This window comes from Bufo bufo, chromosome 9, assembly GCF_905171765.1.
Source record: "Bufo bufo chromosome 9, aBufBuf1.1, whole genome shotgun sequence".
NCBI classification, from domain to species: Eukaryota; Metazoa; Chordata; class Amphibia; order Anura; family Bufonidae; genus Bufo; species Bufo bufo.
In genome coordinates this window covers 112,539,219-112,566,958 of record NC_053397.1, presented here as the reverse complement: position 1 = coordinate 112,566,958, position 27,740 = coordinate 112,539,219, and the positions used below count along the sequence as shown (strand labels likewise).

Sequence of the window (27,740 nt, the reverse complement as noted above, 5' to 3'; positions counted from 1 at the left end):
TTTTTGGGGGTATTACTATGTATTACAGAAGTAGAGAAACTGATACTTTGAAATTTGCAAATGTTTCAAGATTTTTGGTAAATTAGGTTGTTTTTTTTATGCAAAAAAAAAAAAAAAAGAATTTTTTGGACTTAATTTTACCAGTGTCATGAAGTACAATATGTGACGAAAAAACTCTCTCAGAACGGCCTGGATAAGTCAAAGCGTTTTAAAGTTATCAGCACTTAAAGTGACACTGGTCAGATTTGCAAAAAATGGCCAAGTCCTTAAGGTGAAATGGGGCTGAGTCCTTAAGGGGTTAAAGATCATCTTGCTCGTTTCATTTCAAATCCATTGTGGTGGTGTATAGAGCAAAAAATGTTAGAATTGTGTCGATGTCCCAATATTTATGGACCTGGCTGTAATTTATATACACACAAGTTTCTGTCTGGACGTTCTTTATGCGCAACCAAACGACTGGACCGATCTTTACCAAAATTTAGCACACAGGTACATCTGGTGTCTCAGCTCTCTAGGACATACAGTTTGAGATATTCCCAAAAAATGACCCACATTAGCCAATACAAGCCTGCAAGTCTCTCTTGAAATCCCAACTGCCATAAACCGTTTTACTCCAGGTTTCCATAAGAACCCAGCCATTTTCCTTTACTGCTAAAAGGGGCGGCCACAGTGAAGGTCACCGCTTTTAAAGGGGCAGCCACCGTGAAAGTCACTTTTATAGGGGCAGGCACTGTGGAAGTCATTGTTAAAGGGGTTGGCCACTGTGAAGGTCACTGTTATGGGGGAAACGGTTGATATCTTTTTACGACACACGGAAACATAAAATGAAATAGATGAATTATACCCGCGCGAAGCCGGGTCCTTCTGCTAGTATATATGTCGCAGGGAAATGATGAAAAAGGAGATTTGATCAAATCCCTAAAGGGAGATTATCAATTCACGGAAGATGTTTAAAATAACGTCTCTGTGGGGTGATTTCCCTAAAGAATGTAAGGCCTCTTTCACACTTGCGTTGTTGGGATCCGGCGTGCACTTCCGTTGCCGGAGGTGTCCGCCGGATCCGGAAAAACGCAAGTGTACTGAAAGCATTTGAAGACGGAGCCGTCTTCAAAATGCGTTCAGTGTTACTATGGCAGCCAGGACGCTATTAAAGTCCTGGTTGCCATAGTAGGAGCGGGGAGCGGTATACTTACAGTCCGTGCGGCTCCCGGGGCGCTCCAGAATGACGTCAGGGCGCCCCATGCGCATGGATGACGTGATCCATGTGCTTGGGGCGCCCTGACGTCACTCTGGAGCGCCCGGGGAGCCGCACGGACGGTAAGTATGCTGCTCCCCCGCTCCCCGCTACACTTTTCCATGGCTGCCAGGACTTTAGCGTCCCGGCAGCCATGGTAACCACTCTGAAAAAGCTAAATGTCGGCTCCGGCAATGCGCCGAAACGACGTTTAGCTTAAGGCCGGATCCGGATCAATGCCTTTCAATGGGCATTAATTCCGGATCCGGCCTTGCGGCAAGTCTTCAGGATTTTTGGCCGGAGCAAAAAGCGCAGCATGCTGCAGTATTTTCTCCGGCCAAAAAACGTTCCGTTCCGGAACTGAAGACATCCTGATGCATCCTGAACGGATTTCTCTCCATTCAGAATGCATTAGGATAAAACTGATCAGGATTCTTCCGGCATAAAGCCCCGACGACGGAACTCTATGCCGGAAGAAAAGAACGCAAGTGTGAAAGAGCCCTAAGGCTGGGTTCACACTTGAGCGTTTTACAGCGCGTTCAAACGCGCTGTAAAACGCTCAACACATGAAAACCAATGCTTCCCTATGGCCCTGGTTCTCACTTGAGCGTTTTACAGCGCGTTTGAACGCGCTGAAAAACGCCCTACGATCAAACAAGTTCTTGAGCTTCTTTGGGGCGTTTTGACGCGCGTTTGTGGCCATAGGACACTGCAGTCAATCACACAAACGCGCGTCAAACACGCGTTTACTATTGCAAAAAACGCGCATAAAAACGCGCGACAAAAACGCGCATACAAAATGCGCTCAAGTGTGAACCCAGCCTAAGTGATTTGGTTCAAATCCCTTAACTGTTTTAGTGAAAAGATTAAACAAACAAGTAAGGAGTCCTGGAAAAAAAAAAGAAAGCAGTCTAAGGACCTTTGATTACCTCAGGGCTTGACAAATTTCCTTGGAATCTAGGAGCCAGCTAAAAAAGTTAGGAGCCTTTTTTTTTTGTTGTTTTTTTTTACCTTATAAAGCCTTTTTTTCAGCGCCAATAACCCCTTTTAAATTAACATATAAAGAAGTCTAGAACCAAACAACATGGGCATTTACAACATATACAGTGGCAGTGTACAGAACCGCACACATATACAGCGGCAGTGTACAGAACCGCACACACATACAGTGGCAGTGTACAGAACCGCACACACATACAGTGGCAGTGTACAGAGTAGAGTTGTTTTGATACCAAATTTTTGATTCATTTCAATACCATAAAAAAGTATTGCAATACTCAATACCACGCTAAAAAAATAAAAAAGCCACGTGCATTCCGCATTTAAAAAAAAAAATGGTTAATCGCGCAGTTTTATTTTATTTTTTTCTGTTCTGGCGTTCATCGCATAGATTTTTTAAAATATTTTAATAGTTTGGACTTTTCTGACGTGGCAATATGTGATATGTTTATTTATTGTTTATATATTTTATATGTGAAATTAGGAAAGGGGGTGATTTATACTTAATATTTTGGTCGTATTTTTTTTCCTTTTTTTTTTTACACTTTTATTTAAATAACCATTTCCTTAGGGGCCAGAACCTGGGATCTTTTAATCCCTTGTCCTATTCACCCTAATTGAGCTCAGGGAGCCGACTATGGCAGCCAGGGCTTCAGAAGCGTCATGGCTGCCATGGTAACTGATCGGAGACCTAGCAGTTTACACCAATGAAGAGGAGCGGAGGGGACCCTGCGGCCACTTTCACCAATGATTTTAATACTGGGGGGTTGAGAGGGGCGGGCGCACTTTGCCACCAATGATTTTAATGGGGTGGGGGGGGGGAGCACTGCGCCAACAATGATTTTAATGGGATGGGGGGGAGCACTGCACCAACTATGATAATTAACCCTTAATACATAAGGCGGGTACTGGCAGCAGATCAGAGGCAGTTAACCCCTCAGGTGCTGCACCTGAGGGGTTAACTGACGCCGATCGCAGCTCCCTGCCAGAGGCAGGGTGCCGGGCTATGTGATTCTGCTGCCGGCACCTGCCTCCTGTATATTGTGTTAAAGACGACCTTATATGGGTCGGACTTTAAGTAGCAGGCTACACAGAGCGGTGCCCAGAGATGTCCCAGCACTTATTATTCCTGGGCGCCGCTCCGTTCGCCCGCTGTGCCCCATTACTGTCTCCTGCTCCATATGCTGATTACTATCGGAGCAATGGGGGGGGGGGGGGAGAAATCTGCTTCTCTCCTGGGCGTTCCTTCTCCCTGCACTGCGCTGCAATTGAACAGCGCTACAGCCAGGGAGAAGGAACGCCCACTAGAGAAGCTGATGTTTTTTAGCCACGAGCAGCATCCAGTGAGCTGCCAGATTGTCCGAGAAGTCCACGTAGAGGCGGCGGAGTGCCGGGAGCGCCCCGGATTACTGGGGGGCAGCCTTTTGAGGGCGAATACCCAGGCGCCAGGACAAAATTCCTGATCGCCATGGCGACCTGGGATTTGTCGAGCCCTGGATTACCTCAGACATGTGACCAGTAATATTGCTATGTTACTGGTCACATGGTGAAGATGTCAAAGGTCCTTTATCCCATAGCTCTCACAGTTCGCTGATAAAAGGCCCTAGTGATAAAAAGGCCCTAGCGACGCCCCTGATTCTAGGTATATTCTATTCTTGTAGGGGGAACACAGCCAGACATATTTCTGTGGGGGCACACTCCTGGCCATGGGTTCAGATATAGAAAAAATAAGATAAAATCAAACTCTGACCGAAGTTGTATCTGAAGAACAGTTTAATGAAACTATCAGGACGCTTTTGAACAAGCGGCATGATAAAGAAAACAACATTGCTTACCGGTAATTGTTTTTCTCGATACCCATGACGGCACCCCATGCGACCAGGGACCTCCCATCCGGGACAGGAAACCTGAGAAGATAAAAGGTTCACACCCCCACCAAGCACCAGTGATAGTAATAAACAGTACTCCGGAGGTGAATACACGTAAGAAAAATAGAGAGAGAGAGATCCAATACGGTACATTATATCTCTTCAATACTTGAGAGAGAACTCTCAGAAACCAATAAGGAAGTAGCGGGCTACTCCGCATATAATCTAATAAAGGACAACTAAAGGCTTTTTAGTTTTTTTTTTTTTTTTTTTTTAAATATACTTCTATTATAGGGAAGGGAAAATTTCGGGGGTGCCGTCATGGGTATCGAGAAAAACAATTACCGGTAAGCAATGTTGTTTTCCCCTCACCCATGACGGCACCCCATGCGAGATAGACTATTAATGAGAAATTAGGGGGGGACAACCGCCTGAAGCACCTTCCTACCAAAGGCGGAATCCGCATGAAGATGGAGCCTGTAATGTTTTAAAAAGGTATGTTGGGAGCTCCAAGTTGCTGCTCTACAAATTTGGGCCAGGGAGGCATCCGCCTTCTCGGCCCAGGACGTAGCTACCGCTCGAGTGGAGTGGGCTCCAAACCCTGAAGGGGGAGAGAGACCCTGCGCTGAATAGGCCTCGGAAATGGCCCTTTTAACCCATCTGGCAATAACCGCCGTGGACACTTTCCGCCCCTTATTTCTACCCCAAAACTGAATAAGGAGGTTTTCATCCAACCTCCAGGCCGAGGTAGACTCTAAATAAGCAAGCAGACATCTTTTGACATCTAGGCAATGATACTCCCTTTCTAAACTATTAGAGGGATTAGGGCAAAAAGATGGAAGGACAACATCCTGACTTCTATGGAAGTCCGAAACCACCTTTGGCTGGAAGGACGGGAGAGGCCTAATGATAACTTTGTCATCCAGGACCTGGGTATAAGGAGGAAAGGCCGAGAAAGCCTGAATCTCTGAGATCCTCCTAGCTGAAGTAATGGCCAGTAAAAAGGACATCTTAAATGAGAGCATATTCAATGGCAAATCTGACAGGGGCTCAAAAGGTTTCTGTGACAGGGCCGTCAAGACCGTGTTTAGGTCCCAAGGAGGGGACAAGGGTCTTATCGAAGGGCGGATCCTGGAGGCTGCCGACAGAAACCTTTTAACCCAAGGATGCAGGGCCAGCTGGGAATCGAAGAAGTAACTCAAGGCTGCCACATGTACTCTTAGGGTGGAAGCCCTAAGCCCCTTATCCAAGCCAGCTTGTAAAAAATCTAGAACCCTAGAGACATCTGGAGGAGAAAAGGGGTCAGGACTGATCCCTAAAAAGGAGGAAAAGACTTCCCAGATCTTATTATATTTTCTGGCCGTGGTGTCCTTCCTACTTCCCAAAATGGTGGAAACTACAGATTGGGACAGACCCCGACCTAACCAAATCTCCCTCTCAGCCTCCATGCTGCCAGATGCAGAATCCCTGGACTGGGATGCAGGATCGGGCCTTGATATAATAGATCCTCCCGAGGGAGAGAATCCAAGGGGGGGCTATTGCTAGGTCTAGGAGGCAGGAGTACCAGGACCTTTTCGGCCACACTGGGGCCACTAGGGTAATTGTTGCTCTCTCCCTCTGGACTTTTTTCAGGACCTGCGGAATTAGGGAAAATGGAGGGAAGGCATAACCCTCCTCCTGAGTCCAGTCCTGTGCTAAACCGTCTAAAGCTGTTGGATCGTCCAGACGATTTATGGAGAAGAACCTTTCCACTTTCCTGTTCTTTCTGGAGGCAAATAAGTCGATCGTAGGGAGGCCGAACTTCTGTGTTAACTGGCAGAAGACTTCTGAGTTTAGGCACCAGTCCCCCTGCTTTAGCTAGGTGCGACTCAGAAAATCGGCTACTATGTTTTCTTTCCCCTTTATGTGGACTGCCGACAGAGATAGATGTCTCTGCTCCGCCAGCTGAAAGATCTGGTGACAGAGTATTGCCAGAGAAGGTACTCTTGTTCCGCCTTGATGGTTGATGTATGCCACTGTAGTCAAGTTGTCTGAGTATAGAACTATGTTTCTGAAGGATATGTCTGGAGCTATTGCTTTTAAGGCCATCTCTACTGCTTTCAGTTCTTTGAGGTTCGAGGTGGCTTTCCTGGTGTTTAAATCCCACCTCCCTTGCCAACCCTTGTTCTCCGAGTGGGCCCCCCAACCCCACGGGCTGGCGTCCGTTGTTATTACAATGGGATCCCGAAAGACCCATGGTACTCCTGCTGAGAGATTCTCTGTCACAGTCCACCAAAGAAGAGACATTCTCGCCTCTGCGGACAAGTGGAAAAGCCGGTCCAACGACTGCTTGCAGCCGTCCCATTGGCGCAGGATGCATGACTGTAGCTTCCTTGTATGAGCCTGTGCATATAGGACCGCTGGAAAGGTTGCTGTCAGGTGGCCCAGCACTGCCATTGCCCTCCTGAACGAGCAGAGGTAGGATCTGAAAAGATCCAAAACATGCTCTCTGATGGAGAATATTTTGGCGGACGGGAGGAAGGACTTTTCTACTCGGGAGTCTAAAAGGATGCCTAAAAATACACAACTCTGGGATGGAGTTAGGCAAGACTTCTTCCAATTTATTTTCCAGCCCAGGCTCTTTAACAGGGCGCAGGAACCCTCGATGTTCTGAATCAAGCCCTCTTTGGTCTGGGAAATAAACAGGAAGTCGTCCAAGTATGGTAGCAACGGAATCCCTGACAATCTTAGGAAGGAGGCTACTTCCGCAATCACCTTCGTGAAGATTCTGGGGGCTTGAGAAACCCCAAAGGGGAGGGCTCTGTATTGCAGGTGTAGACATTCTCCCTGAACCCAGACTGCTGTCCTTAAATATTTTTGGAAGGACGCATGTATTGGCACGTGGTAGTACGCGTCCTCTAAGTCCAGAGTCGCCATCCAGCAATTCTTTGATAGTAGATCTATGGCCGTCCTTATGGTCTCCATGCGGAATCTTTTGTAGCTGAGGAATTTGTTTAATTTCTTCAGGTTCAGGATTACCCGAAAGGATCCATTGGGTTTTTTTACTAAAAAAAGAGGAGAGTAAAAACCCTTGCCCCTCTCTGCCTGCGGAACCGGGACAACCACCCCTTTCCGCAGAAGTAGCAGGACTTCTGACTCTAAGGCCTGTCTCTTGACTAGATCCTTGGGGTAATCTGTTAGCCTGAACGAGTCCCGGGGACGGGTCACAAGCTCCAGCCGGAACCCTTCTCCAATTCCCCCCAGGGTCCAGCCGTTCTTGGTTATGTTTTTCCAGGCTGGGAGAAAGAGTGATAACCTTCCCCCTACCTGGGATTCGGCGTCATTGCTTATCTTTGGGCCTTTGATCTTGGGGTTTAAAAAGGAAACCTCCGGATTTCTTAGGAAATCTATCCTTTTCCCTTTTATCATACTGCCTACCCCTTTGCCTTTTGCCTTGGTATCTACGAAAAAAGGGGGGGCGTTGAGGAGCTGGAAAACCCTTCTTCTTATCTGAGGCTTTTTCAAGTATATCATCAAGGGAAGACCCAAAGAGCCTGTCACCCTCACAGGGGATAGCGCATAACCTAGCCTTAGAACCCTGATCCGCCTTCCAGGACTTCAGCCAAATAGCTCTTCTAGCTGCATTGGATAAGGCGGAAGATCTGGCTGAAAACCTAACTATATCTGTGGAGGCATCGGCTAAAAAATCAACAGCCTTAAAAAAAGGTGGGAAGAGAGGCCAGAACTTCTTCTCTTGGTTTCTTCTCACTGAGATGCTGTTCCAGCCAGATATGTAGTGACCTAGAGACCCATGACGCTGCAACCGCCGGCCTCAAGCAGGTAGAGGATGATTCCCAGGCCTTCTTCAAATAAAAATCCGCTTTTTTATCCAGAGGATCGGATAAGTTACCCAGGTCATCGAACGGAAGAGCAGACTTCTTGGCAATCTTTGCCACCGGAGCATCAACAATAGGGGCCTTGTCCCAACAGGCTGCTACCTTTTCATCAAAAGGGATATTTCCTTTTGACAGAGCTTGGAATAAAAAATTTCCTATCAGGATTCTTCCATTCCTTTTTAATTAATGCCTGCACATTCTCATGAACGGAAAAAACTCTCTGCTTTCTGGGACCTAACCCCTGAAAGGCAACGTCTGCAGTTGATTTAGGCTGTTTCACCTCTTCTAATTGCATCGTCGCTCTGACCGCTTTAAGGAGGTTTTGGGTACCTTCAGGCGAGAAAAGGGATCCCCCTGTTTCTTCTTCTGCTGATGAAGTATTATCATCAGAGAGTAACTGGCCTGCTTCTCTTTCCTCCGCGTCAGAGCGGTCTATATCCGAACCCCTCATATCCGGAGATCTTCCCGGAGACTGCGGGCGATTCGTAGTTAAGGATTTAAGGGATGCTTTCACTTCAGATCTTATTAAAGATCGCATATTCCTGGAAAGACTCCGTGACTCCTCTGCCACCAATTTATCAATACATGGGGTGCATAACGGCTTAGAATAGGAGGAAGCTAGGGGGGTCTTACATCCTGCACACTCCTTATGCTTCGTCTTTGAGGCCGCTTTTTTGGGGGGCTTTGCCACCTACACAAATCAAGCAGATAACACCCCATTAATAAAGAAGGATACATCTCACCAGCCTTCTTTAGCCCCCACTCCTCAGGACTGGTACCGGACTCGCGGGCCTTGAGGGTTCCAGGGGTTCGGCGCGTCCGTCTGTAGGCTCCGACATCTTGCTGACCGCAAAGAGCCTCTTCAGCACCACACTGTGTGCCACATCAGCCGGCTGGGTTCCCCCCCTCTGCCCCATTTATATTTTAAAGGACGCGCCAGGGCACACATCGGCGTTCAACCCGACTTCCGGGTTAAGCCCCGCCCCCCCGCGTCGGGGCGTGCGCATGCGCAGACGCCCCTTCCGACGCCGACAGGAAGACAGGCAACCCGGGAGCAAGGAGAGAAGCCGCCTGAACACGGCCACGGCGGCTTCCTCAGGCCAGCGCCGGAATGTGGGGGAAGAAGCCCAGACTGTAGGCAGCAGCCCCGGAGAGCTTGACGCCACCTGGGGGAGGCCACCCACCGGATAAGAACCTGGGCCTCCCCCCGGCTGTAGGTAAGAATCAACGTGAACCAACATGAGCTTCCCAGAGACTTCCCATCCGGAGGACAGGAAACCTGAACTGGTGCTTGGTGGGGGTGTGAACCTTTTATCTTCTCAGGTTTCCTGTCCCGGATGGGAGGTCCCTGGTCGCATGGGGTGCCGTCATGGGTGAGGGGAAAAACCTTTGTGGACTCGCGAAAGGATAGAAGAAGCTATCAGTCATTGAGCAATTTAAATTAGCACCACTACTTAAACTACAACGGACACAAACAGTACTATTATGGAAAAAAATTACGATGTTATGGAAGTAGGTACTAAAAAAAAAAATCTGATTTTGAAGAGAAAGTCTGACACCGATCCAAATATCTAAACAATATTATTTCATATTATTATATTAACAAAAATATTAAACTTTTCACTAAAACAGTTAAAGGGACTCTGTCACCACTTTCTAACCCCCCCCTTTTAAAAGTATTGTTCTCTCCATGGCGCCCTTGTGATTACAAAAGGTGTTGTTATAACATAAATTCGCCGTCTCGTTTTGATAAAAATACCTTTTATCTAACCTGTCAATCTTGTGGATAAGGTGCCCAGGGCGTTTCTGAAGGTCTGAAGCTGCCGCCCGCCGCCGCCGCCGTTGGTGCCCAGCTCCTCCCCTGATCCTTTCAGCGCCGCCTGAATGTAAAGAAATCCGCCTCCGGCTCTCGCTCAGTGCCCCCTCCTCCTTTTCAAAGATCCCGCGCGTGCGCACAGGCCTGTGCCTGATGCGCCCGTGCGGACATTTAGAATCAGCCTCATTGAGCGAAGTGCGCATGCGCGCACTTCGCTTAACCTCCTCATAAGACGAGCACTGCAGCCAGCCACTCAGAGCCTGCCAAGCGCTGTATGGAGCCGCAGGCTCTGAGTGGCTGGCTGCAGTGCTCGTCTTATGAGGAGGTTAAGCGAAGTGCGCGCATGCGCACTTCGCTCAATGAGGCTGATTCTAAATGTCCGCACGGGCACATCAGGCACAGGCCTGTGCGCACGCGCGGGATCTTTGAAAAGGAGGAGGGGGCACTGAGCGAGAGCCGGAGGCGGATTTCTTTACATTCAGGCGGCGCTGAAAGGATCAGGGGAGGAGCTGGGCAACGGCGGCGGCGGCGGGCGGCAGCTTCAGACACGCCCTGGGCACCTTATCCACAAGATTGACAGGTTAGATAAAAGGTATTTTTATCAAAACGAGACGGCGAATTTATGTTATAACAACACCTTTGTAATCACAAGGGCGCCATGGAGAGAACAATACTTTTAAAAGGGGGGGTTAGAAAGTGGTGACAGAATCCCTTTAAGGGATTTGATGATCAAATTACTTAACTTTCTTTAGGGAACATCATCTTCCGTGAATTGATCATCTCCCTTAGATATATTTATGTATATGTCGCAGGGAAATGATGAAATTGGAGATCTGATCAAATCCCTATCTATCTCAAATCTATCTAAAAATTAGTTTGTCTGTCTAGATGTCTGTCTCGACGTTCTTTATGCGCGACCAGACGACTGGACCGATCTTCACCAAATTTGGCACCCGGGTACATCAGGTGTCCGGCAAGGTTTTAGACCGGGTCTCAGCTCTCTAGGACGTACCGTTCCTGAGATATTCCCCAAATATTACCCACATTAGCCAATGCAAGCCTACAAGTATTTCTCTTCAAATCCCAACTGCCATAAACAGTTTTACTCCAGGTTCCCATAACAACCCAGCCATTTTTCTTTACTGCTTAAAGGGGCGGGCACTGTGGAGGTCACTTATTAAAGGGGCGGTCGAAATGAAGGTCTCTGTTAAAGGGGCGGGCACTATGAAAATGACTGTTAAAGGGGTAGTCAATGCTAAAGGGGCGGGCACTGTAGAGGTCACTGTTATGAGGGAAACTGTTGATATCTTTACGACACACGGAAACATAAAATGAAATAGACTGAATATACCCGTGCGAACCAGGGTCCTTCGGTATGTGTGTGTATATATTATATATATATATATATATATATACACACACACACACACACACACCAAAAGTTTGGACACACCTTCTCATTCAAAGAGTTTTCTTTATTTTCATGACTATGAAGGCATCAAAACTATGAATTAACACATGTGGAATTATATACATAACAAAGAAGTGTGAAACAACTGAAAATATGTCATATTCTAGGGTCTTCAAAGTAGCCACCTTTTGCTTTGATTACTGCTTTGCACACTCTTGGCATTCTCTTGATGAGCTTCAAGAGGTACTCCCTCTGTACTCCCTTTCACTATGAATGCACGATAGCGAGCGGGCCGGCCCGCGCGTGACTGACGTCACTGTCACGCTCCTCCCACTAAATTCAGGAGCGTGACTAAGTGACGTCAGTCACGCGCCGGCCGGCTCGCTGCAGTGCATTCATCATGAAAGTAAGTACAGAGGCTGGCCATTTTATCAATAGGAGAGAGGCCATTTTATCAATATGGGCCCCTTCATATATAATCGTGGCATTTTCAGGTCGGCCGAATCGCCATATCGCATTTGGCGATTATCGCGATTCGATTATTTTTGCGATATATCCTGCAGTAAATATATATATATATATATATATATATATATTTTTTCAAAAAAATATATATATATATATATATATATATATATATTTTTTCAAAAAAATGAGGCAGCACTCCAAATCAAAGTGAAAGGCGATGACCTAATTTATTCCCAGGCATCATTTCAGCCCACTCAATGAGGCTTTTGTCAAGCCAAAGGCCTCATTGGGCTGAAACATTGCCTGGGAAAGGTGATGACCCAATTTATTCCCAGGCAATGTTTCAGCCCAATGAGGCCTTTGGCTTGACAAAAGACTCATTGAGTGGGCTGAAATGATGCCTGGGAATAAATTAGGTCATCACCTTTCACTTTGATTTGGAGTGCTGCCTCATTTTTTGGAAATCTTGTACAGTGAAATGGTTGCCTACCTTCCCTGATCCGATTAACTTTTTTTCTAACTGTGCTGCTGTTGTATTTTTGAGAATATATATATATATATATATATATATATATATATATATATATATATATATCTCTCTCTCTCTATATATACACACACACACTAGCAGAAGGACCTGGCATCGCACGGGTATTGTTAAAGGGGCGGGCACTGTGGAGGTCACTGTAAAAGAGGCAGCCACTATGAAGGTCACTGTTAAAGGGGAGGACACTGGAGGTCACTGTTAAAGGTGCACTGTGGGCTTCGCATGGGTATATTTAATGGATTGTGCCCACCCCTTTAACAGTGAACGCATCTTTAACAGTGACCTCCACAGTGCCCGTCCCTTTAACAGTGACCTCCACAGTGCCCGTCCCTTTAACAGTGACCGCCCCTTTAGCATTGACCTTCATAGCTCCCACCCCTTTAATAACAGGGACCTCCACTGTGCCCGCCCCTTTAAGCAGTAAAGAAAAATGGCTGGGTTGTTATGGAAACCTGGAGTAAAACTGTTTATGGCAGTTGGGATTTGAAGAGAAAGACTTACAGGCCTGTATTGGCTAATGTGGGTCTTTTTTGGGAATATCTCAGAAGCGGTACATCCTTGCTGGACACCCGATGTACCTGTGTGCCAAATTTGGTTAAGATCGGTACAGTCGTTTGGTCGCGTACAGAAAAAAAATAAATTAAAAAAATAATATATATATATATATATATATATATATATATATATACACAGCGCCGTTTCAACCGCTTGTTGCGGTCTTTCTCAAGCTATGTGCACATAGCTTGAGAAAGACCGCAACAAGCGGTTGAAACGGCGCTGTATATATATATATATATATATATATATATATATATATATATATATACAGCGCCGTTTCAACCGCTTGTTGCGGTCTTTCTCAAGCTATGTGCACATAGCTTGAGAAAGACCGCAACAAGCGGTTGAAAAGTCGCTGCTACATGACCCTGTGTGAATAAACCGCACGTGTTGTTTTGAACTCCATGGTGTGCTGCTGGCTTTTTTTCGGTGTATATATTTATTTTTTACACAGTGGATATAAACAGTCTACACACCCCTGTTAAAATGTCAGATTTCTATGATGTAAAAAAATTAGACAAAGAAATAATTTCAGAACTTTTTCCACATTTAAAGGGGTTGTCCGGGTTCAGAGGTGAACCCGGACATACCCTTATTTTCACCCAGGCAGCCTCCGAGGCTAGCATGGGCTCTTTTGTTTATCATAACACACTGCCTGGCGGAAGCTTCAGCCAGGCAGTGTGTTCGGTGACGTCACCGGCTCTGATGGGCGGGCTTTAGCAATGCCCTAGCAGTTTTACTGGCTAGGGCAGCACTAAATCCCACCCATCAGTGCCGTTTAAGTCACTGGGCTTCCTGGCAGCCCCATGGAGAGCCCGGTACGTCACTGGATCTCAAAAAAATGCCTATGCCCTGCATGATTTAGCGCAAGACAAAGGAGAGCATCGGAGCATGAACTGCTCCGATGCTCAAGTCAGGGAGGCTGAATGGGTGAAAATGGAGGTATGTCCAGGTTCAGCTCTGAACCTGGACAACCCCTTTAATGTGACCTATAAACTGTACCACTCAATTGAAAAACAAACTGAAATCTTTTAGGTGGAGGAAGAAAACAAAAAATAAATAATGTGGTTGCATAAGTGTGCACACCCTCTTATAACTGGGGATGTAGCCGTGTTCAGAATTAAGCATTCACATTCAAAATCATATTAAATAGGAGTCAGCACACACCGGCCATCATTTAATGTGCCTCTGATTAACCCCAAATAAAGTTCAGCTGCTCTGGTTGGCCTTTCCTGAAATTTTCTTAGTCACATCCCACAGCAAAACTCATGGTCCACAGAGAGCTTCCAAATCATCAGAGGGATCTCATTGTTAAAAGGTATCAGTCAGGAGAAGGGTACAAAAGAATTTCCAAGGCATTAGATATACCATGGAATACAGTGAAGACAGTCCTCATCAAGTGGAGAAAATATGGCACAACAGTGACATTACCAAGAACTGGACGTCCTTCAAAAATGTATGAAAAGACTAGAAGAAAACTGGTCTGGGAGGCCATCAAGAGACCTACAGTAACATTAAAGGAGCTGCAGGAATATCTGGCAAGTACTGGCTGTGTGGTACATGTGACAACAATCTCCTGTATTCTTCATATGTCTGGGCTATGGGGTAGAGTGGCAAGATGAAAGCCTTTTCTCACGAAGAAAAACACCCAAGCCAAGCTACATTTTGCAAAAACACATCTGAAGTCTCCCAAAAGCATGTGGGAAAAGGTGTTATGGTCTGATGAAACCAAGGTTTAACTTTTTGGCCATATTTCCAAAAGATATGTTTGGCGCAAAAACAACTGCACATCACCAAAAAGAACACCATACCCACAGTGAAGCACGGTGGTGGCAGCATCATGCTTTGGGGCTGTTTTTCTTCAGCTGGAACTGGGGCCTTAGTTAAGCTAGAGGGAATAATGAACAGTTCCAAATACCAGTCAATATTGGCACAAAACCTTCAGGCTTCTGCTAGAAAGCTGAACATGAAGAGAAACGTCATCTTTCAGCATGACAACGACCCAAAGCATACATCCAAATCAACAAAGGAATGGCTTCACCAGAAGATTAAAGTTTTGGAATGGCCCAGCCAGAGCCCAGACCTGAATCTGATTGAAAATCTGTGGGGTGATCTGAAGAGGGCTGTGCACAGGAGATGCAGTCGGACAAATTAGGAGTGTTTTTGCAAAGAGTGGGCAAATCTTGCCAAGTCAAAATGTGCCATGCTGATAGACTCATACCCAAAAAGACTGAGTGCTGTAATACAGTACTGATCAAAAGTTTAAGACCACTTGAAAAATGGGCAAAAAATCATATTTAGCATGGCTGGATCTTAACAAGGTTCCAAGTAGAGCTTCAACATGCAGCAAGAAAATTATTTTTTTTGAGCATTCAATTTAATGAAAACAATGAATTAACTGAAACAGGCCATTTTTCAGGTGATCAAAAGTTTAGGACCACATGACTTTAAAAGGCCAAATCTGTGCAAAGATGTGGATTCATTGTCATTTTCTGTCAGGTAGTCACACATTGTGATGGCAAAGGCAAAAAAAAAACCTCTCCCTTTAACGTGGTCGGGTTGTTGAACTGCATAAGCAGGGTCACTCACAGCGCGCCATCGCTGCTGAGGTGGGACGCAGTAAGACAGTCATTTGGAATTTCTTAAATTCTTAAATGATCCTGAGGGTTATGGAACAAAAAAGTCAAGTGGAAGACTCAAAAAAATTTCATCAGCACTGAGCCGGAGGGATGGAGATCAAAGTCGAACCGCTGCTTCACATTCATTGGGAATCCGGCACACTTACTGTAGTCTTTTATTCAGTACATGCTGCCCTGAGTGAGGAGTGCCAAAGGGTACAAGCCACACTAGCCCTATTTATTTAGTCTGTATTGTTTTAGGCGTCCCGATTGATTTGCCCTTTATATACATTGGTTCACCGCCTGAGCAGATCCCTCTTGAGTTGAATGGTGCCCGCATTACTTTCATGGTAACCCCCCCCCCCCAGATAGCCACGTGATATGTGGTGGTCTTCGGGACGTTGCCTGGAAGGGTGGGGCTGCAGCCCTGTGAAGGGGACTGCCCCTACCGCTTTGCGGCACTAGGCTCGATTATAAGGCTGTATTCCGATTTGAACAGCATTGATATGCGAAGGTAGGGCAGTTGACCAGCAACCAAGATGGCTCGTGTGTGCTTGGAACGCACTGCGCATGCGCACAGTATTCTGTAGAATGGGCAGATGAGCGGAACGGCAGAAGGGCAATGTGCATGCGCAAATATTTGTCTCTGACGCAGGACGCTCTCAGCTGCCTACCTGATTGGCACTCCCCGGAGCAGGCGCAGTAGATTGTATACAACGCCGGGATGGCGTGTGGATCGTGTGCCTCATCCCTTGGGTATGTTAGCATTTTCTGTCTTTTTGGCTCCTCCCCTTACATTTTACTTTGGTTTTCACAACTGTCATGGTCAACACTGGAGATGGTGTTTATTATTATGGATCATACATGGACATCAGATAATCATTTATATCACAATGATTGATTGACCAGGTCTTCATCCATGCAATTTTTAGTTTGCAATGCACATTGTATATTTTTATGTATTTTTTCTCACTGTTATGTATGCTAATTTTGTCAACACCCACTGTTTTGATTGGGTCACATGATGTGTGCTGTTTCACTTATATATACCCACCATATGTATATGTTCTTGGCTTGAAAAAGGCTCTAGCATTGAGCAGAAACGTTGCACCGCACGGGCGATCTTGTAGCAGTCTGTAATAGTCTGTTTTACCCATCGGGCATTGGTAGATCTGGAAGCTGCCTTCCCCTTATTTTTACCACAGAAGAGCACTAGTAAGTTGTCCACCTTCCTCAGGTCTCTAGTGACCTCTAGTTATTTTAGCACTGTTCGTGGAAGTCTGTTACTACCTTTGGTAAAAACGTCGGGTCTAGCCTCAAGGTGACACGGTCCTCCTGTATTGTGAGGTATGGTTGTCTTATTGACAATGCTTGGATCTCGCTCAATCTTTTTGCTGATGTTATAGCAATAATAAAAGCCGCCTTCTGAGAAAGATGCTTCAGAGAACTTGAGTCCAAGGGTTCGTAAGGCGGGCCTGTGAGTCCGTTAAGGACAGTGTTTAAGTCCCAGGTAGGCACCCTTGATTTGAGAGAAGGTCTTAGTCTGGCTGCAGATCTCAGGAATCTTTGGATCCATCTATGGCTGGCTAATTCCGAATCAAAATATGCACTAAGTGCTGAGACCTGGACTCTAAGGGTAGAAGGACTTAACCCAGACTCTAGGCCCTTCTGCAGGAAATCCAAAATCTTCAGTATATTCGGTTTGGTTTGGTCTGGGGCTTCGTCGCCTGACCAGGTACAGAATTTCTTCCAGATTTTAAAATAAATGGCGTTTGTCACCTTCTTTCTGCTGGCCTTCAAGATAGAAATAACCCCTTCAGAGAGACCTCTACGTCTTAGAAGGTTGGACTCAGGATCGAAGCCAAGAGATTAAAGATTTCCGGATGGGGATGGAGAACCGGCCCCTGGATCAGGATATCCTTCCTCTTTGGGTGAATAAAAGCTTCTCGTGGGGAGAGTTTGGTTAGAATCGAGAACCAGCTCCTCTTGGGCCAGTACGGAGTGACCAAGATTACTCTGGCTCTGTCCCTGATGATTTTTTGGAGAACTTTTGGGATTAATGGGAACGGAGGGAAGGCATATGCAATGTCCCAGTTCCAGTGTAGGGAGAAGGCGTCGATCGCTAGGGGCCTGTCCCTTGGGTTTAGGGAGCAAAAGGTTGATACCTTTGCATTTATTCCTGTAGCAAATAGGTCTACCAGAGGGAGGCCCCACCTCTGGACAATCAGATTGAAGACGTCCCTGTTTAAAGACCATTCCCCCTGGTCTATGGTAGTCTGGCTGAGGAAGTCCGCTGCACAGTTTAGGCTTCCTTTTAAATGAATTGCAGATATCGACTTTACATTCTTTTCCCCCCAGAGGAAGATTTTTTGGGACAGACCTTCTAGTTTCTGAGACCATGTGCCCCCCTGATGTTTGAGGTAGGACACGGTCGTTACATTGTCTGAATAGACCTTTATATGTTGGTTTCTTAATTTTGGAGCGGCTACTTGTATTGTCTCCCAAACTGCCCTGAGCTCCCTGTAGTTTGAAGACTGAGCTGCAATATTTTGAGGCCAGTCTCCCTGGTAGAGATCGGAAAAAAAAAAAAATTGCGCCCCACCCCTTTACGCTAGCATCAGTATGAACAAGCACTGCTGGGGTTCTGAACCAGACCATGCCCTTCGTTAAGTTTTTTGTTTGAAGCCACCAGCGGACTGAGAATTTTGTGTGGCCCGGGATCAGGATTTTCCTGTCCAAAGAGGATAGATTTTTGTCCCACTTCCTTAGAAGCCAGGACTGAAGGGCTCTGTAATGGGCCTGGCACCAAGGGACTGCTACTATGCAGGCTGTCATCTGACCTAAGAGACTCATCGCTTCTCTGCACGAGAAGGAACGACGTCCCAGGAAGGCCCTGATCGCTGACTGCAGGTTCTGAATTCTTTCTGCTGGAAGAAAGGTTGTTTGTTTTTCCGAATCTAACAGAACCCCTAGGAATTTTACCCTGGTATTTGGAACTAGGGATGACTTTTTTAGGTTATCACCCAACCTAGAGATGTCAGAAGGGAGCAGAAGATGTCTCGGTCTGTTATAGACTGATCTACAGAGTTGGAAATCAGTAGAAAGTCGTCTAGGTAAGGAACGACCGTCACACCCAGAGACCTCAGGGAGGCGACCATCTCTACCACCAGCTTCATGAAAATCCTTGGGGCTGAGGCCAGCCCGAAGGGGAGAGCCACAAACTGGAAGTGGTGAACAGACCCTCTGTGATCCCTTATTGCAAACCGCAGGAACCTTTGAGACTGGGAGTGAATAGGAACATGATAGTATGCGTCCTTTAAGTCGATTGTACAGAGGGACGCATCTTTTTGAATTAAAGGAATGGTGGAATTTAGAGATTCCATCTTGAATTTTTTGTAGATAACAAATTTGTTCAGCCTCTTGAGGTTTATGATCATACGGAAGGAACCCCCTGGTTTCTTTACTAAGAAAAGGCTGGAGTAGAAACCTTGCCCCCATTGAAGCTCGGGAACAGGAATCACTACTCCCAAGTCCCGGAGATTCTGAACCTCCCTCCAGATCTGGCTGTACTGACAAGGAGAAGGGTGGTGAGAAATCAGAAACACATTTGGAGGGGGGGGGGGGGGGGGGGAGATAACTATCCTGTATCCGTTTCTGACAAGATTTTGAGCCCAGAGACTGGGAGAAGTCTGCTGCCACTAAGCAAAAAACTGGGATAGTCTTCCCCTTATCCTGGCGTCACTGCTTCTCACCTCCCTTGTTTTGGGGATTAAGGAGGAATCCTCTACCCCTCCCCCTTTTGGGTAACTCAAACGTCCGGATTTACCTTTACCACGAAAGGAGCCATTTTGGGAAAATTGACTACGAAAGGAAGTTATTTTCTTTTTAGCGGTCTTCTCTTCAGGGAACCCTTTCTTTTTATCCGTAGTCTTCAAGGATCTTGTCCAGTACAGGACCAAACACGTATTCCCCTGAGAAGGCTATAGAACATAACTTCATCTTGGAAGAGATGTCGCCCGACCAAGATTTCATCCAAAGTGCCCGCCGGGCAGCATTGGACAAAGCGGCGTCCTTGGCTGAGAACCTAATTGTCTCTGCAGAGGCGTCCGCTAGAAAACCCGTGGCGGATTTTAGTAGGGGAATAGTATCGAGTATCTGGTCCCTAGATGTCTTGTTAACTAGATGACTTTCTAATTCATTCAGGCACAGGTACATAGACCTGGCGACTGAAGTAGCAGCTGTTTGTCTTGACACTAAACATGGCTGCCTCCCAAGCCTTTTTAATAAACTGTCAGCTTTCCTTTCCATAGTTTCCCTTAACTGACAGGAGTTCTCAAATGGAAGTGAGTTTTTTTTTTTATTGACCTTGGCTATCTGGACGTCAATTCTAGGGACCTAGTCAAAAATCTTAAAATCTGACGGGTCAAACACAAGGCGGTTCCTGAACTCCTTGGAAATTCCCAGTTACTTTTCAGGATGGGCCCATTCATCCATCACCATTTCCTTAATGTTTTCATTTATGGGGGAAGACCCTGGAGCGTTTGACCTTCAATCCACCAAACATCTCCTCCTGAACCGTATGGGGTCGCTGGATGTCCTCCACCCCCATGGTATCCCTGACAGCCTTTAAAAGGTCACTCATCTCACTGGGGGTAAAGAAATATTTCTTAGTGTCCTCAACTATCTCACCCTCAGATAGGGGGTCGTCGTCCTCTAAATCTTCGGAGTCAGAAATATCCGCCATCCTGGGACGATTAGGTGGGCGAGACCCCCGGATATCCTCATGGAGGGAGGCCAGGGAAGACTTAACCTCCTCCTGAATCATGGATCTGAACTCCTGCATAATTGAGGGCTGTTCCTCTCTCACTAATTTGGCAATGCAATCTATGCAAAGTTTTTTAGTATAGTCATCAGGAAGCCGGATGGAGCACTGAATGCATCTGGCGGTCTTCTTTGACTTTTTTAAAGTTAGTTTGGCCTAAAGTGAGAGAGGCAGTCCATTAAATTGATGCCAGTCTGGTATAGGAGCATAACTTAGATGCAGTATACCAGCAGACCCCCAGGGGGGGGGGGGGGGGGGGACAGTGAATACACTAGGGTGCGGTGCACCCCCCCCCCCCCCCCATCTGTGAAGCTGCCGGCTGCCCAGGTGGGCTACTCACGCAGGGCCGCTCTGGAGCAGTCTGCTCCTTCAGCTGCGGTTCCTTCTCCTGCTCCGACATGTCCGGTCAGCGAGCGATGCATAGAGCGCAGCGGGGAAGAGTGCTGGGAGCATTTTATTATAGAGGCCCCGTCCACTTCCGGGTTTCGCCAGCAACCCGGAAGGGACGTCAGACGCGCGCGACTGCGCAGAACGTCCTTCCGGTCGGCTCCCCCACAGGGAGGTAGGCGACCTGCGGCAGCTCAGGGCAGGCTTCCCTCAGCAGGGAGCGTGACCCCGGCATCACCCGGCCAGCTTTAGAACTAGTACGCCGGAAAGCAGGGGACGCTTTTCTGGATGATGTAACCCGTAAGGGAGGCCACAAGGATGCGGTCACCCAGGTATCTTAAAAATAAAAAACGAGGTCCACTTCACCTCCCTGAAGCCAGAGAGGACTTTTCTCTGTCCTGGCCGCTATAGGGGCAGGAACACACTGGTGAATGGTGGTGGGAGGGGTCCTTTTAAACCCATCTCTGTACCTGCCCCTACAGAGGTCAGGGGGTCAGTCTCTCTGGGCCGTCATGGTGGTGAAGTGGAAATAATGGCATTCTTACTACAGAATGCTAACTACAATGTCCATTGAGGGGTTATATATAAAAATAATAATAACTCACCTCATCCACTTGATCGCACAGCCGGTATAGTCCACTTTCTTCTTCCTGCAGGACCTGCGCTGAAGTCATTGTGCTCACCGCGTTTATGTACACAGCCCCATTGAAATTAGTGGGTCAGGATTCAGTGCGGGTGCAATGCATTCACATCACGCATTGCACCCGCGCGGAATACTCGCCCGTGTGAAAGTGGCCTTAGTCTGAGCTCCATGGTCCTCTTGTGCAACATGCGCTGTGACACATACCGACGTGTAATGTACGCTGGATGCCATGACCAGGACGTGTTGTGTCTATCTGCACACATAACACATCAGTACACACATACATAGCACCCATTTTAGAAGTGGTCAGCACTGTCACCAAAAATATAGCTGTAATTAAGAAATGGTGATATCATATTGCCAATTCTTAATACTATGGTATATCGTAAATACCGGTATGTCGCCCAATCCTAATCTCTAGCAATGCATGTTTTCTTGCTGAAACCAGACAACGACCTTAGGGCTCATGCATACAAACTTATTTTTTTGTCTGTATCCATTCTGTTTTTTGCAGAAACATTCACTTCAATGGGGCTGCAAAAAAAATGGAAACTGTGGCTGTATGTCTATTCTGCAAAACATGTCCTATTAGGGTCCATTCACACGTCCATAGGGTATTGCACAACACACCCGGCTGGCACACCCATAGAACTACCTATTCTTGGTAGAATAGGACATGTTCTATTTTTTTCCGGAGCCACGGACTGGAAGATTAAGGGCGCGCTCTGTGTGCTGTCCGCATACATTCCAGTAGAGTATGAATGGGTCCGCACCCGTTCCGCAAATTGCGGAACGGATGCGGACCCATTCTGCGGACGTGTGAATGGACCCTTATTGGCCACATTAGGCTACTTTCACATCTGCGTTTTTGCTGGATCCGTCATGGATCTTTAAGTGGGTTTTTTGGAATTTTCTGAAAAATTTCAAGATTTGCTTCTAAACTTCTAAGGCCCCTTTCACACGGGCGAGTATTCCGCACGGATGCGATGCGTGAGGTGAACGCATTGCACGCGCACTGAATACCGACCCATTCATTTCTATGGGGCTGTTCACATGAGCAGTGATTTTCACGCATCACTTGTGCGTTGGGGGAAAATCGCAGCATGCTCTATATTCTGCGTTTTTCACGCAACGCAGGCCCCATAGAAGTGAATGGGGGTGCGTGAAAATCGCAAGCATCCGCAAGCAAGTGCGGATGCGGTGCGATTTTCACGCATGGTTGCTAGGTGACAGTCTATTCACTGTATTATTTTCCCTTATACCATGGTTATAAGGGAAAATAATAGCATTCTGAGTACAGAATGCATAGTACAATAGCGCTGGAGGGGTTAAAAAAAAAATATATAAAAAAATTAACTCACCTTCTCCTCTTGTTCGCGTAGTTCCCGATCTCTTCTTTACTTCTTTAAAGATGAACTACCGGCTAGGACCTGTGGGGACGTCAGATCACATGCTCCAATCACATGGTCCATCACATGGAGCATGTGATCTGACGTCACTAAAGGTCCTTTAACCCACAGATCATCATTAAAGAAGTGAAGAAGAGACCGGGAACTACGCGAACAGGAGGAGAAGGTGAGTTAATTATTATTATTTTTTTAACCCCTCCAGCGCTATTGTACTATGCATTCTGTATTCAGAATGCTATTATTTTCCCTTATAACCATGTTATAAGGGAAAATAATACAATCTACAGAACCCAAGCCCGAACATCTGTGAAGAAGTTCGGGTTTGGGTACCAAACAGGCGCGATTTTTCTCACGCGCGTGCAAAACGCATTACAATGTTTTGCACTCGCACTGAAAAATCGCGGGTGTTCCCGCAACGCCCGTGTGAAACCAGCCTAAGGGTACTTTCACACTAGTGTTTTTCTTTTCAGGCGCTGAGTTCTGTCCTAGGGGCTCAAATCCGGAAAAGAACTGATCAGTTTTATCCCCATGCATTCTGAATGGAGAGCAATCCATTCAGGATGTCTTCAGTTCAGTCTTTTTGATTGATCAGGCTTTTCAGAAAACCGTAGCATGTTGTATTTTTACCTCTGGCCAAAAATCCGGAACACTTTGATTGAATGCCGGATCCGGGCTATTTCCCATTGACTTGCATTATTGCCGGATCCGGCGCTGTGTGTTCCGTTAAACCAGATCCGGCTTTTGCATGTTAAATCCGAAAAATTTGAAAAAAAAGTTAGTCCATAAATGGCGGATCCGTTTTTTCCAATGCATTTTTTCATTGTGATCAAAATCCTGATCAGGATTCAAATGTAATCCGTTTTCACACGTTTTTCCGGATCCGGCGGGCAGTTCCGGCGACGGAATTGCAAGCCGGATTCAAACAACGGTAGTGCGAAAGTAGCCTAAGCCTTGTAATGTCCCAAAAAAAGAAAATGTAATTTACAAAATGATCCAAACATGAAGTAGACATATGGGGAATGTAAAGTAATAACTATTTTAGGAGGTATCACTATCTGTTTTAAAAGCAGAGAAATTGAAGTTTTGAAAATTGCTAATTTTTCAGAATTTTTGGTAAATTTGTTTTTTTTTTTTTTATAAATAAAAAAGAAACCTTTTGACTCAATTTTACCACTGTCAGGAAGTAAAATATGTGACGAGAAAACAATCTCAGGAACCCCTGGATAAGTAAAAGCGGTTTAAAGTTATCACCACATAAAGTGACACATCAGAAAAATGGCCCGGTCCTTAAAGGGGTTGTCTGGGTCAGAGCTGAACCCGAACATACCCTTTTTTTTCACCCAGACAGCCCCCCTGAGGCTAGCATTGGAGCATCTCATGCTCCGATGCGCTCCCGTGCCCTGCGCTAAATCGTGCAGGGCACAGGCTTTTTTGTTTTCAATAACACACTGCCGGGCGGTAACTATCGCCCGGCAGTGTGTTCGGTGACGTCACCGCCTCTGAGGGGCGGGCTTTAGCTCTGCCCTAGCCGTTTTACTGGCTAGGGCAGAGCTAAATCCCACCCGTCAGTGCCGATGTCGTCACCGGGGTTCCTGTCAGCCCCATGGAGAGTCATATCTTACTTCTGTGACCAGAGAAGAGTCATATTTTCAAGCTCTGACTCATCTCAGGTTAATTTGCATATGTATCAAATCTTTTTTTTTTTTTTTACACAATAAAAGCACACAGAGCTATGGGGACTGGGTATTGCAGATGTGTTAGCGGCCATCTAGCAACCCATGTCCTCAGCTCTATACCCAAAATCCTGGTGACAGGTTCCCTTTAAGGTGTTAAAGAGGACATGGAACCTCTCCTGATATGTCTGTTTTATCAGCTTCTTGAATTCCCCATGTATTAACAACACCGGAGCTTCTGTTCTTCACTCTATTATTCCTGCTAGAAGTTATAAAATAATTACTAGCTGTCTGCTTGTTCCCCTCCAGCCCCAACTCTCTCCTCCACAAAGGCTGAATTGAGAGCCGCAAGTACAGTAGGTGGTCTCGCATGGGCCGAATAGGGACCCTGAACAGGGCTGAGGTGCAGTAACCCGGCACAACCACTACACAGAGCTGTGTTCCCTGCTCTGTTCAAGGATGTGGCTGTAGGTAAGAGCTGATCACGGCGGGGTGCAGGGTGTCGGACCCCCACCGTTCTGATATTGATAGGTCATGAATATCTGGAGCCCAATTAAAAGTGGATTTTGGAAAACCTGCTTTAAAGAGGACCTTTCATCAGAATCAAGTATGTAAACTGAATATACAGACGTGTAGAGCGGCACCCAGGGATCCCCCTGCACTTACTATTATCCCCGGGCGCCGCTCCGTTCTCCGGTTATAGCCTTCGGTATGTTCATAGTTAGGCTCCACCCACTTGAGCCTGCCGGCGTCTCTTTCTCCTATGCTGTAGCGCTGGCCAATCGCAGCACTCAGCTCTTAGCCAGGCTATGAGCTGAACGCTGCGATTGGCCAGCGCTACAGCATAGGCGAAGGAGACCGTGGCAGGTTCCCCTGGGTGGAGCCTAACTAGGACTATACCGGAGGCTATAACCGGAGAACGGAGCGGCGCCCGGGGATAACAGTAAGTGCAGGGGGATCCCTGGGCGCCGCTCTACACGTCTGTATATTCAGTTTACATACTTGATTCTGATGAAAGGTCCTCTTTAAAATGTTCCAGAATAGGACCCTTTCAAGTGCTGCACTATATGGCTGGCATGACCGGCTACTACATGACACCTGGAGGGCTGGTACAAGGCTCATTGTCTGCTGTCATGGAGGACACAATAATTCACACTTTTTATCTGTTTGTGCATGTTCACACTGTTTCTGGGAAGAAGGGAATCAAATGAGCTTTGTATCCCTTCTTCCCACAATTCCAGAGGAGCATATACGGCCTATAATCCTCATGCCGATTAAGGCACTCTCCTCTAGTACCCCAACACACTGCTTTTCCACTATGGACCATACCTAATGATGTATAGAAGATGGTGCAGACTTTCAACAAAGGCCCTAATTTATCAAAATGGTGTAAAGGAAAACTGGCATAGTTGCCCATAGCATAATTGTGAGTACATTTGCCAGGATTCAGGGCTGAGTCTCTGCCCCTCCCAAGTGATAAATGCTGTGCAACAATACAAAGTTGCAAAAATGGGGTTTGCAAGTTGAACACCGAAAAAAGACAGAGCATTTCGTAAGCGACCCCCAGTATGTTTGTTGTTCAATTTCTTTTATTGAAAAGAGCATAAAGGGACAGTACCTGACGCATCTGGTCACATGACCCTCAATTATGTGGACGCCACAGAATACGTGCCCAAGAATAGCTAATAAAATACAGCAAATGGCAGAGAAAATAAAAAAAGCTATATTAGTAAAGTGCCATAGAGTAATCCGTAGCCAGCGAGCGGCCAACCTCTTTAGGGCCGCCGTGCCCGTGTTGCAGGCTTCAATGGGTCCGCGATCCACAAGATGCAAGGAAGGTTAGGACATGTCCAATCTTTTGCCCCTTCCATGGGCTTTTGGGTCCATGCCTGATGCAAGAGCTAAAACCTGTCCATAAGCCACATCTTGGGGAATGTGGACCTACTGACTAGTGTTGAGCAAACTTCTGTTTTCAAGTTTGGCGTACAAGGTTTGGGTTATCTAAGAATTCACCACGGACCATGGTAACGGAAACCCTGTAAACAGACGTTTGCTCATCCCTACTACTGACCTATTTCCGCACCTGCAGTCCATAACACGGACACGGTGGTCCCACAGAGGTGTGCCCGAGGCCTAAATCTGAGCAATAGGGTTTTAGGCCACCAGGTGCCTGGCTGCTGGCATGGTTCTGCACAAGTCTCCTCAGGCCTAAACCACTTTCGCCCAAGAAGAATTCCTCATTCTGAAGTAACTTTCTCAGACCTAGAGAGAGAAGGGCACGTTCCCGGTCTGGATGACTCATGCTCATTCCGGGGCCCTGCTCCAGTCATCCAGTAGTCGCTGCCTAACAAGGCACACGTTGTGAAATAAGCAGACCACATACTGCATCCCATTCCACCCTCAGCTCCGCCGGACTACGAAGGGTTAACCAGTTCCTTGTAACGACACCGGATGAAGCCTGTAGCACACACGTTCCAGACCGAGGAGGAAGCCGCATTGTCCTCCGGCCAGGATTTTATACCAGAACCGGCATCACATAGACCACGCTAGAGAACCACTTCTGCTGGAAAGCCCCATTGTCTGCGGCGTGGAGCAGCTCTCCACCATACCCTGCAACGTGCCCGCTGCCCCCCGCCCCGGGCCTAGTCGGCCCCAGCCCGGGACTCACTTTGCCGCTGGCGGTGCCGCCGCTCACTCCGATCAGGAACGGCTGCCCGTTGTTTGGCGTGTGCTCCGGCAGAGCCTGCTCGCTGTCCCCGGCCATGCTTCCCTTGTGATCCCGCCCTCCTGTGTGTAGGTAGCTCACGTCTCCGTCAGGGCGCCTGCTCCTCCTCTTCGTGATGATGCCCTCATTTCTTATTTGAGGAGTGTGCCGGGGCTGGATCTAGACAGGATCCCATAAGTAGCTGTACCCCTATTACAATGCCAGGAGGCTGCTGGGATAAGGAGCTGCCAGGAAGGCTCAATGGAGGCCACAACATTCGGCATCAGGCAGGCAAGGTCTCTCTGGATCCAGCATTGCCGGAAGCTACATCAATGGGAACCAGCAAATAGGCAGAGAAACAGCCGGACAAAGGATCTCTGCTGGAGCCCATTATAGTTAAAGGGGTTGTCTCATCGTGGACAATGGGGGCATATCGCATTGTCTTATAGGCGCGGGTCCCACACCTATATCGAGCCCCACAAGTGAAGGAGGGCGCACTGCGCATGCACCCTCCATTCATTTTCTATGCGCTGGCTAGGCTTCTATGTGGAGCCGGACTGGAGTCCTCCAGCCACCACCTTGCAGGGATCCGTTCTCTATATAGGTGCGGGACCCGCGCCTATAAGACAATGGGGGCCTATCCTAGCGATTAGGGATCGACCGATATAGATTTTTTAGGGCCGATACCGATAATTTGTGAACTTTCAG

At 47.0% G+C, this 27,740-nt stretch overlaps 1 protein-coding gene across 1 annotated transcript in view; it reads right to left on the bottom strand.

The window, feature by feature from the left end:
* The window catches only part of LOC120979122 (uridine-cytidine kinase 2), a 148,174-nt gene extending 121,032 nt beyond the window's left edge, over positions 1–27,142 (bottom strand). The window contains exon 1 of the mRNA XM_040407666.1: positions 26,997–27,142. Coding sequence (XP_040263600.1) covers positions 26,997–27,092 — 96 coding nt within the window. The 5' untranslated portion in view covers positions 27,093–27,142. The remainder of the gene's footprint in view (positions 1–26,996) is intronic.
* Between the last annotated feature and the right edge of the window lie 598 nt (positions 27,143–27,740).